This window comes from Micromesistius poutassou (assembly GCF_964030765.1).
Source record: "Micromesistius poutassou genome assembly, chromosome: 13".
Classification (NCBI taxonomy): domain Eukaryota; kingdom Metazoa; phylum Chordata; class Actinopteri; order Gadiformes; family Gadidae; genus Micromesistius; species Micromesistius poutassou.
In genome coordinates this window covers 422,563-434,960 of record NC_140283.1, presented here as the reverse complement: position 1 = coordinate 434,960, position 12,398 = coordinate 422,563, and the positions used below count along the sequence as shown (strand labels likewise).

The 12,398-nt window shown below is 42.2% G+C and overlaps 2 protein-coding genes across 7 annotated transcripts in view; one reads left to right on the top strand and one right to left on the bottom strand.

Annotated features, from left to right (window-relative positions):
* The window catches only part of ap3b2 (adaptor related protein complex 3 subunit beta 2), a gene marked incomplete at both ends in the record, with an annotated part of 52,739 nt that extends 47,981 nt beyond the window's left edge, over positions 1-4,758 (top strand). For 5 of the 6 annotated variants that reach the window (XM_084477700.1, XM_084477701.1, XM_084477698.1 and 2 more), the window contains 2 exons: positions 3,614-3,752; positions 4,563-4,758. In XM_084477700.1, the coding sequence (XP_084333826.1) occupies positions 3,614-3,752; positions 4,563-4,758 (335 nt within the window). The remainder of the gene's footprint in view (positions 1-3,613; positions 3,753-4,562) is intronic. The other variant, XM_084477702.1, reaches the window with a different exon arrangement.
* Positions 4,759-6,857: 2,099 nt separating this feature from the next.
* LOC311357750 (uncharacterized protein) lies at positions 6,858-11,855 on the bottom strand (the record flags this gene model as incomplete). Its single annotated transcript, XM_084477789.1, has 5 exons — positions 6,858-7,404; positions 7,796-7,937; positions 11,015-11,175; positions 11,524-11,686; positions 11,844-11,855. The coding sequence occupies 5 exons, from the start codon at positions 11,853-11,855 to the stop codon at positions 7,202-7,204; spliced, it is 681 nt and encodes a 226-aa protein (XP_084333915.1). The 3' UTR covers positions 6,858-7,201.
* Between the last annotated feature and the right edge of the window lie 543 nt (positions 11,856-12,398).

Below are 12,398 nucleotides of genomic sequence, written 5' to 3'. Positions count from 1 at the left end.
CAGCTGTAGCTAATTAGTTTCCATAGAAACCACACAAGGCTGCATCTGATCACTAGTTTAATAACGTAGTTGCTACATTGTATCTCGCTTGCGAAACTATGTATCGACTGACCCTCCGATAGATTTCCGACACATTTTAGAAACTTTTTTAAACAAGGTTTATTTTTACAATTTATTTTTACAATTCATATTTGAAATTTATGTGATAGAAAAAAAATACAAGTGGCGTATTGATCTACTATTTTGACGCTGTGCTCAGTCAGCAGCAAGTACAACCGACAAGTCAGCGGGCAACCAGCCGGGTTAATGCCCTCCTCCCAGCCAATCAGAATCAAGCATTCTTAAACAAAGTAGAATAAAGTATCTTTAGTATTCTATAAACTCTGCGTGGACCATAACGACCCAGAGAAACGCAACGCAAATTCTATGTGAACATGTTTGAGCCTTTAATAAAATCCCGGGCGATTTTGAAATTCCGCCCGGACACAATTTTAGGTCTCAAAAAGAGGGCATGTCCGGGGAAAAGAGGAGGTCTGGTTACCCTACGTACGGCGAATCCATTTGATTCCTACCTGTTCCACTGTTAGCGGCGCAACTTGGTGGGCACTATCCTGGTCATTTCTCTGTGTGAGAAATACAAAGTGTGGCGTGTGGGCGTGTGAATGGGTTGAAATGCTGGTGTCTCACGGCCAGTGCGTGAGACTTGAGAGCCCTGATTACGACGTAACGAATTGAACGGTTGTAAAAAGTGCAGGGGACAGAGAGCACAGATACTGAAAGGACACGTCCCCCGCATCCGCTACGCACCTGCACACACACACACACACACACACACACACACACACACACACACACACACACATACACATACACACACACATACGCATACCCACTACGTAAAACGCTTTGAGAACCTTGAAAAGTGCTATAGAAATGCAAACAATGATGGATTGTTATGAACAGTGTTCAACTATCGATATTCTTAGGCTTTATTCTTTCTTTCTTTCTTTTCTTTCTAACCTTACAAATTTTACTTCCAAAATTTTCACCTAGATACTCCATTCCAGTTTTTTAATTTTCTTATTACACGGCTCTTCTCAATGCTGTGGAATGCTCCGTTCACTTGCATGGGCCTTCCCAACTTCCGTCGTGAATTATTTTTTGATAATGACCGTTGCATATAAAGCATATAATGACCGCTGTCAAGGAAAGTGATTTTTTTGCCTCTGATTCACGTCTTTCGTATCACTCCGCAAGTAGTCCGGTAACTTATCAACCCCAGCGTATTCAGTTGCTAAGCGACGTCAACGTCTTTGGCAGACTATTCTGACTACTCTGCTGATCAACACTACGAATGCTGGTAATAACTAATAAATTGTGAAAAGACACACCGTGGGAAGTTATTTTTTCGTTTTGGCAAGTAGCCGTATAATAAGCGGGATAATGTATAGAACGTCGCCGGTCATTATGGAAAATAAGCCCCTTCAGGACAAAGCCAGACACCTCCGCTTCGCGTTGGTGTCCGGTTCGCCCCGCCGGGGCTTATTTTCACCATAATGACTGGCGTTCTGTACATTATCCCTTACATATTAGCTTGGAATCGTGTGTTACCATTCAATTTTTTTTTGATATTTTAAACTTTTTAAAACATTTTTAAAATATTATTTTTATAATGGAAGTGGTGTAAGTGGTCTCCGACCATTCTGACACTACAAATACTTAAGACTTAAATTTTTAACCGTTAAACTTTGTTCCAACATCTAAGAAATCAACATACTTTGATCTTCAAATACATCTAAAATATATCAAATATACACCGATTTTCGATATCATTGAAACTTTTTTCAGAATCAACAGTTTTCATTTCACGCCCACATTGTATATTTTCAGTTGATCTCATTGACTTACGTTGAGCGTGAGAATTCAACCCGCTTAAGACAAAGGTAGCTATCACAAAAGCGAACCATATTGGGTGTCGCGGAGCCTAACAATGTCAATATTTAACCTAGAAACACAATATTAAGTTAAGTTAGAGTATTTCTTGTTTTACTGGCGCTTAAATGATTAATCGATTGGAAATATGATTGTTATATATTGGACGTTTGTCTGTGGGGACCCCCGTTTATATGGCTAGAGGCTAGGTGCTACATATCCGGTGTACTTCCGGGAGAAGCTAAATGCTAACGTGCTTAAAAACAATATTTTTCACGTCATGCTTTCTACACAAACAATATGTCATATGAAAGCTAACACTCCATAGAGTCCAGTTGAGAACAGTTGAGCTCATCATTTTGTGAGCTTATCTCAATTAACTAGATGTGAAAAAATAGCGTCAATAACACACTTGTCCAGTGATGACACACACACACACATACATACGCACTTGATTCAACCATTTCAAACTTCATCAGCTTAGCTCAGCTATTTTAGATTTTATCTCAAATGTATTCAAACTTTATCACTTTAGCTATTTGTTTTACTCTTCACTTTTATTCGTTTCCAACCACTTTACATTTATGAAATGGTGTGCATGTTTACATCGTTTACGCCATTTAGACTTTTGATCACTAATCACACTACTGGTGTGGTGTGATTAGCCGTTACAAGCCGTGTTGGAAATCTGCCCCTTATGACATCATGAGGGGCAGAAAGTGGGCGTGTCCACCTAGATGTGTGCTGGATAGATCAGTCCACCAGCCTACCCAGTGGACTGCAGCAAACGTTGCTCATCTATCCGTCACATATCTAGGTGGACACGCCCACCTGTGATGTCATAAGGGACTGATTTCCAAAACGGCTTGTAACGGCTAATCACACTCACACCTGGTGGTATGTCATGGCACCTTTAAACTACGTGGCTTTATTAAAACATATTTTCAACCTCAATTTGCATTACAGCACTCACCTGCATTTTCTAGTTATTATTTTTATTATCACATTTGCACAATATAAAAACCTCTTCATGTATTATGGGGCGATGTATGAGTCCACCTCTTTCAGGTCAGATGGGAAACACCTGTACATCCAAGGCCAACATTACATCCAGCTTCAGTATAAAATGTTATAAGGTCTAATATTATATATATATTATAAATAAATAAATAAATAAATATATATACAGTATATATATATGTAAGAGCATAAAGCTGTAAGGTATTCTATATTTGTGTTATATAGAATTCAGTATAGTCCTTAATTTTGCAGTTGGCTGTTTTTTAATTAAGGGGGAAAATTGCGTTACTCAATGACCAGATAGGTGATGCACTCTGTTTCTGCCGACAAGCTGGACCACGTATATGTCCTCAGGAGAATGACATTACTGGAGTTATATCTTAAATTAAGATCTTCATTTCTCTATGTATGTAGTAGGCCCAGATTATTTCACATGTGAATGAAGCAGAACTCTCTTAAAGCTGATTAGAAACAGCCAAAGCTGACGGCCTCCCTTTAGGTGGATAAGGGCCGTGTGATTCTCTGGACACCGTCCAGGCTCAACACGAGGCCGACAAGAGCAACCCCTTCTGGGGAATCTACCGCTGGGGGTTGGTTTCCTGTGGGCAGGACGGCTGCCAGAGCTCTTGGTTCTGTCCTCCTAACACGTCCCCTCTTGTAGGTCAGCTGATGGGCATGAACGAGATAACGGAGAAGGTGCAGCTGCCAGAGAAGTGTCAGAATGAGCACGCCATCGTCCAGAGGGTGTCAGCCGCGGCCAACCTCAGCAGGGTGCCGTGTGGCTCGGATAAGGAGTGCAGGTGAGGGGCTTCACGCTGTCCGTCAGACTAGGACCGTCCAGTACCAGTGGAGGGACACTGGAAACTAAGGCAGGCTGTCTTGCTTCTAGGATGCCGACAGAGCAGACATTGGGGATCAAGCCAGGACATTTGGCCTGGGAGTGTATTGTAGTGGCTCCATAGCCTTCGTCGTGATGTTGAGAATACCCTATATTACACTCTTATTTGAGTAACGATGACAATGGCCTAAACAATGTTATGTTCATTCTATGTGATGGCCTTAGTTACTTTATTTATAGTATTTTGTGGGGAAAGTATACAAGTTTTTTTGTATATTTTAAAGGTGCCATGACATGCCACCAGGTGTGTTGTGATTGGCCGTTACAAGCCGTTTTAGAAATCTGCCCCTTATGACATCATAAGGGGCAGAAAGTGGGCGTGTCCACTATCATCTATCCGTCACACATCTAGGTGGACACGCCCACCTGTGATGTCATAAGGGGAAGATTTCCAAAACGGCTTGTAACGGCCAATCACAGCACACCTGGTGGCACGTCATAGCGCCTTTAAGTATTCAGTCAGTTTTCCTTACATTGAAAATAACAATTGTAAGGACAATGCAGCTGTATCATGTATGCACATTTAGGAGTCCTGTGTTTTCAGGCATTTCTTGATGTAACAACACCCTGAAGTACAGACCATAATACTCTGAAGCACAGACCCTAACACCCTGATCTGTTCTCCTGCACTTTCTGACTTTCCATTCTGACATTGGCCTTAACTTCACCTCTGACCTCTTGGCTACTTTGACCTCTGCACTCTGACCTTCAGTTCTCCTGCTCCTCCTCCTCCTCCTCCTGGTCCTCCCGTGCACAGGTTCGCTGGGCGTACCGTGACCAGCGGCAGCCTGGTGCTAGTCACCGTGGCGACCAAAGAGGGCGGGCCGTCCCAGCTGACCGTCAACTGCGAGAAGATGGTGATCGGCACCATGCTGGTGAAGGACATCCTGCTGGCACTGACCCAGTGACCCCACAGTCACATGACCCCGGCCACCCCCACCCTACGTACCGTAACACCACCCGCTGACCCAGTGACCCCACAGTCACATGATCCCGGCCCCACCTCCTCCCACCACCTACACGGTGGTTCTCCCGCTGGAATTTGTGTCAGTGTGAATAAAGTTATTTATTGTTTGACTTGTTTTCCCTCTTAAGATGTCCCCTTTACCTCGGCTTTGTGAAACAACTCTAGTAGAGATTAGAAATTGAAATAAAGCGTGACTGAATGCAAGAGTGTAATGTAAGTGGTTTGTTAGACAATCAGACATGCCTTACACTGACATGGTAGTAGTTAAAGCCCCTTAAACTGTATGAACAGCTGGGGGCTGGGGCAAGCTGGGGGACATGAGCTAGGGCTGTTTTCTGATTGGCTGAAAATGGTTTCAGATTAAATAAATTTCAGCCATCACTGTCCTTGTGGTTGGAATTTACTCCTTAAAGAGTTTGGCGGGTTTCTTTAAAGACCCCAGGTTAGTTTGTGACATTGTCTTAATCCAGATCATTTCTGTTCAGGTCGCCCCGTCTCGCGGTGTCGGTGCCTTCTGACAATTGGCAGTTGATCTGTTGACCTCCATTATATTCCAAACGGGTGTTGAGCAGCTTCCCCAGCTGTATCTTTGTTCTATCCAACACACTTAAGCACATACAAACTGCCGTGTCTCTGTAGTTTTCTCGCATATTGCCAACAAACAAATGAAACATCTGAGTGGGTTAGCAGGTGCAGTGGCGCGTAGCCCCAGGCTGCTCATGCTGTGTTCCAACAGTTAAAGAGAAAGCTCCTCTAACCATCGGGACGTGTAGAACTGGAACTCCTGATCAACATAACGCCCTAAACGCCCAGTGTGTATGTGCTCACCTTGGTTGACCAAACAGATATAGATATGGGAGCTGCTGAACACTTAAGAAAGATGTCAGTGGCTGGCCAGCTGCCTACGGCATGAGAAGGGGGGGTTGAACACAAAGCATGGCTTATTATGTCTCTTCTTGACAAGGTGGCTTCTAATTTGACAACCAAGGAGACTACATATAAATGTTTTAATGATTTAATAATACAAATTGTGTATGTAAATACACTCAGTCTAGGATTTACTATTACTAGTAACTACTATTACTACTATTACTATGACACAATGAACTTCATTGCTTTGGTATCTCACTGCAGTATCTGGTCTGGTCTGTTTAGGAAACACATGGCTTGCATTGATCATAGTACATAGGTAACATAATCATGTGTGAATGTAATGTAGATCAACATGTGATAAGAATCTGACTTAAATATATCCACTGCATTAGCACAACACATTATGGTCATTTTACAAAAAAGACCTAACCAAACATAGCCAGGAATATTTTCCATGACTTCAGCTATAAATGGCCTATGGTTTATTATTGTATGAAGTTATTACATTGTTTAACACTTTTAACCGAGGCAACAACGAAGACTTTGAAGACTGACTGGCTGACTGCTGACTGCTTTCATCCCCATCACATCAAGTCTTTAGGGTCTCCAGGGGATTAACCATGAACAGGAGCCCATCTGGGAAAGTTGTTTTTTCAGTCAAATGTGGGATTTGAACTCACCAGAAAGTCAATCATAGACTTCATCAATTATTAATCGTGCAATAAGCAGTCATGAAAGAGAATCATTCCCCCACCAAGTTCACTTTCATGGTTGACTATTTTTCCTTGTGTGGTTGTGAAATGTAGTCCTGAAGTATAAAAAAATGAATGAAATAAATAAAAACATGGAAAACTATATCGAAAATATATGTTTCCATATTTCCCAACAATGTAAGGATATCATCAGTGGTTTGCATGTATAACCATGATATAGAAAACGAGTCATCTGAACAGATGTGAACTCGGTTCCATTATAAGAATTTACAAGTTTTGATCTATGTGACACCAAATACATATATATAATATATATAAATCATAGTAATATAGAAATCTAAAACTGGAACAGCATAAGAGGCACAAAAACTTCATACATGAAACAAAAACAATGAGAATCAGGAAACGACGGGTGCAGAAACCACAGTAGATAAAATAATATCTTGCATGATTTAATTTGTATACTTTAATGGAAACGGGGAGTAGATGGTATTTAAATCACAGGGGCCTGTCTTGGGCCCTCGCCCCCTCAGGGTCCCCTGACTCATCATCACCCCTTCATCACGTAGTACATGATACATCACATGCACATTTATATACACAAACACACACAAGCTCAAACCACACTTCACACAAGATATTCTCTGAACTATCTTAACTTATTTAACGTGTTTGGCTTTCCACCTACCCCAGGCCTTTGAAATACAATGTTCTGTTTTAAACCTTCAAAATGAATAGCCAACCCAACCATTATCTGACCAAAATAGCTGTTTTTGTTCTTCCATCAAATAAAAGGACTCACAGGTCCTCAGGAATCTCTCTCCCTCTCAGGCGGACCTCCAGGTTGAAGGGTTGGGGGCTCATGGTGAGTCCGAACACAGGCCCCAGGTCTGGTTCTCCAGAGTTCTTGGGCCAGATGAACTGGAACCTCCTGAGCAGACTCACCAGCACCAGGAACAGCTCCATGCGAGCCAGGCCCTCCCCCAGGCACACGCGAGGACCTGGACACAGGAGAACAGTGCAACAACCCAGGGAACAACAGCCCTCGGATCCAGCCTACCTGTGGCCATTTCTTTTCTGGTTCTGTGTGTACAATATACCGTCGGCCAATCAGCCAACGGCAGCAGAAGATGAAAATGATAGCGGGCAGTGCCGTTGTGGAAGAGATGAGCATCGATACTGCCATTGAAATAGTTGATCAGTGTACATTACTTCAGTGAAAGATAAAGAATGAAATGTGTTGAGGGCTTTTGAAGAATCTGGTTAAGGCTGATCCAATCTGCTGTTGGCTTGACAGGCATTGCAGATCTGCTGAGCGTTGTGAATCTGGTCTGGCGGTCAATACAGTGACACGCTTAGCTGTATATCCTGCGCCCTGATTGGTCCACCCACCCATGGAGAACGGTACAAAGGCCTCCGGCTTCACAAACTCTCCCCGGTCATCCAGGAAGTTCTCTGGGTTGAACTCATGAGGGAACTTCCACTGGCCCTCGTCAGACAACACGGACGCCATGTTGGGGACAATGATCGTTCCCTTGGAAACAACATCAGCACAGAACATAGAAAGCAGACGTCAACAGGTTATTAAGTGTTTTATGTTCAGCCAGACACGAGGGTAACATTAATTCCCCATGGTGGAAGCAGAGCAGCGTGACCTCCAGCAGTGCGTTTGAAGGGTTTTATCACTGGGTAGATTGGGTTTCTGGATCAGCTGGTGGTTTCATGAACATTTGGGCTAAAGTATTAATCTAAGCAGCTCTGCAGAGATCCACCTTGTATCTCTGTGAAGCTGGACGTGGATCTTTACAGACGAGGTGGAGGCTAACAGATCAGACTTCAGGGTTAGGGTTAGGAGTTAGGGGTTAGTGTTAGGAGTTAGGAATTAGGGGTTATGGTTAAGGTTAGGGTTAGGAGTCAGGGATTATGGTTAGGAGTTATGGTTAAAGGTCCCATTACATCAACCAAGCTAAAGGCAAAGACGGGCTTATTTCGCTTAGCCTCGCTACTTTCAGTTAGAGTTCGGTTCCATTAACGTGACTTAAGGGAATCTCCGCTGAGTGACTATGGCAATTTATCTGACCAAACTAACCTACCATCACAAGGTTCCGCCAAGCCTAGTCCTCACGATTTTGTCATAAATGTACATATATTCAGTACAAACAGCCTATATTTATAGGCTGTTTATATAATGGTTTAAGATTAAATTATGCAAATAAAATAATTAAATTAATTGCTATCTATTGTTATCGTGGATACTTTCCACGATATTCTACCGCAATCGGGAACAGGCAGTTGGGTGAGTGGTCTAGCACTGGCGCTGTGATGTGGGCAACCTGAGTTTGCGTCCTGACTATGTTGTAGAATTCTTGGCGTTGGCTTATTTTTGTAATTCCCTTATGTCAGAGAAAGTAGGCCAAACAATTTACAATTTCCCTAGGCCCCCATGTTAATATTAATGTTACTGAAGTCTTTTTCCCAATGACAAAGACACTGCTGCATGGGAAATTGTCAGGTGAGTTCAGGTGAGTTTCTCGGCAGGCAGCCGAGACCACTTCTGTTGAAATAAATACTATTGTTAGTAAATTCAGAATATTTTTTCTGGCTGTATTTACTAGGCCTATCTCTTCAAAGAAATGGAAAATAAATGGCATGAAAAGTTATTTGATTTCGCCAGTAATCCTTCCTAAATTAATAATTTCGTGGGGATTGAACCCCAGACGACCGGGTGCAAGTCATGGTCAATATTGAATTAAAATATGTTACGCTTAATACTACTTATGCATACAACAGATCGGGGATTTTTTTTAAATTATTTTTAGTAATGGTTACGGTGTTCCCTTTTTGAGTTATTATATGCTTGTACTCCATAGACCTCCACAAGCAGCTTCTGTTCGCTGCTGGAAAAGATCCCGCTCGGTCCTTTTTGGACATTTGATCCATGATTCGACATTCACGGTTCTGGGCTGGTAACATATCTTGTGAGCGAGCATAATCCACGAAAACGTTAGCCTGGTTTGAGCTAACCTGAGCAAGGTGCGGCTCAATTGGGTTGATGGAATGGCTTTAGCCTCAAGTGGAAGTTGGCGTTAGTTCTAACCGGGCTTAATCAACTAAGCACCACAGCCCCAGGTGTGGTGTGATTAGCCGTTACAAGCCATTTTGAAAATCTGTTATGACATCACAGGTGGGCATGTCCACCTAGATGTGTGCTGGATAGATCAGTCTCTTTTTGGAGGTCACTCAAAGACACTTTACATCATAGAGAATGCATATATATAAAAAAAAAAAAAAAAACTTTGGAAATAAGGGTTAGGTTTAGGGTTATGAGTTAGAAGTGAGGGTTAGGAGGAGTCAGGATTAGGGTTACTTTAGGAATAGAGGTTAGGGTTAGGGGTTAAGGTAAGGGTTAGTAGTCAGGATTAGGGTTACTTTAGGAATGTATTTATGTCTCAGTGAAACTTCCCAAATTGTGTGGGTGCTCTGGATGGGAAACACAAACATTCGCCCCCCACCAAGGCCTGGTTCCACATACTACAATTACAAGCACAACTTCTCCATTGTCCTGATGGCACTGGTCGACAGCAATTACAGGTTTCTGTATGTGGATGTTGGTTGTAATGGAAGAATTTCTGATGGTGGAGTGTTTCGTGGATGCACGTTAGCAGAAGCCCTGGTAAACAAAACCACAAGCATCCCTCCCCCTGCACCACTCCCTGCAAAAGCGTCAAGTATAAAGTACAAAGTATAAAGTATAAAATGTATAAAATATAAAAGGCATACAATATCAAACTAAAAGTAGCCTACAATAGCAAAAAACTAATCTCAAGAATCCAGTTCTTCAGAGTCATCACGGATGTGTGACAGGTTTTGCTCTCGACAGACAATATCGTGCTCTAGGCGAGGTGTGTGTCCTGAATGGAAAGAAGTAGTATTTGTATGGAAGTGTAATGCTTTCACTTGAGAAATAAAATCCTGCTCGTCTTTCTGAATTAACAACATGCTTATCTCAGGATACTGAGAAAAGTTTTTATGTAAAAATAAATTCTGCCCTTTTTTTCTGAATGAATGAGATTCCTCAGTAGCGTGCAAGAAGCTCTGCCCTGCATGGAGTTGGGTCACTGCTGCTGAACCCTCCAAAGGGATTTCAAGTACGGGTCGATATCAGCTCTCTAAGGAATTAGTTAACATGTCAGATTATGTAATCAAACTGTTCACTTGACCTCATGTAACAGTAGAGAATGCATTTCAGATGCATCATCTTACTTACATGTAGCCATATGGGTTCAACTTATCCTGGAGAAACACCACAATGTAATCATAACGGTGTCCTGTCTGCACAACCCCAGAGTCTGAAGTAATAACACTACCATCAATATTACTAAACTTGTGTTTATATTACAAACATAAACCTAAATAGAACTGGATTAACACAACAGATGGGACAGCTTGCTTCTCTGAAAACAGCTTCTAAATGGTGAGATAACTCGTTAATTCAGAAAAACAGAGCAATGCATTGCTCTTCTGCATATTTTTTTTTCCAATTATTATCATTATTATTATTATTATTATTATTATTATTATTATTATTATTATTAACATCCTCCTACCGACGCCCTCCTCCAGGATCTCCTCCACCCACTGGACCTCCTGCAGGATGCGCTCCTCCATGGACTTCTTCCCCAGACCGAAGTTCCTGAGGGTGCTGAGCCCAAAGCGCCGGTGAGCCCTCCACTGGGGGTTGTTGGTCGCCAGCACCACGCCCAGCGCGTCCACTAGCACCAGCACCGGCACGTCATGTAGCGTAGCCAAATGTAGCATAGCACCGCAAAAGTGCAGTATATCGTCATTTAGTACGAGGTTGAAAAGTCTAGCAAAGCTCAGTGTAATGTGAGGTAGTGAAGTGTAGCTTAATGGAGTGCAGTGCAGCTTAGCATTATGTAGCATAGCATGGCAAGTGTAGTGCAGTGTAGTATACACAGAAAGGGTTTTTTAGACTACAATAGTGTCGTTGTGGGTCATCCATATACTGCTGGATTGGACAGACCCCCATTGGACCATGAGGAGCAGACATGTGCTTACAAACCCAAACCATCTCCGTCTACTCTCCATTTGTTCTGCACCTTTTCGCTGAACTATATCTCTGATCATGAAGTCATCGGGTCTTGCGGAGAAATCTGCAGCTTTGGTGACCAGGGCTTCCTTCAGGACCTCATAGCCGTTCAGAACCACCACCTTCTTGCTGCCAAACAGCAGGCTGTAGACGTTACCATAGCGACGGGCCAGCTGGGGACAGACGGGACCAACAGTGAATTATACTGTGAACAACGAACCTTACCATCATGACGATTATGACTCATATTGGATGTTAAAGCTGGTGACAGTATTTAGTAGCAAAGAGAGAGCAAAACCACAGAAGAAAGCCATATGTGAAAACACATACCCTCAAAGCCATCATAACAGCAGGTGCATGCTTATGATATAGAGCAGTGTTTCTCTGGGGTCCCATTTTTTTTTATTACAAACCATCGCAACCAAATTCACAATAGGCCATATTAGACCTGGGCAATAAATCAATAAATGATCGTATCGTGATAGACTTTAGATCAATATCAATATAAAGCATGTTCAATATATATTGATAAGAGACTGGACCACCAAATCTAGCAGCTTGGTTTGTTACACAAACACGGTTCCATACTTATTTACAAGATTTGAGTGTTTTTCATTGTTGTGTCGACATTGGAGTATTTATCAATGAAGAACAGTGGAAGGTTGTATTAAGTGTTAAACACAAGTGTTTAAATGCAGCATGGTAATTCCTAGTCTTTTTAGGTCATTCAAATGATCAATAGTTATCGATCAATATGATCAAGTTATATTGTGATATGTTGTTCAGCCATATCGCCCAGGCCTAGGCCATATCAATAAATCATGAGAAGAACGAATTTGTGAATAAATGAACATTCCTGACCATTTTTACTGCCATTTCCGCATC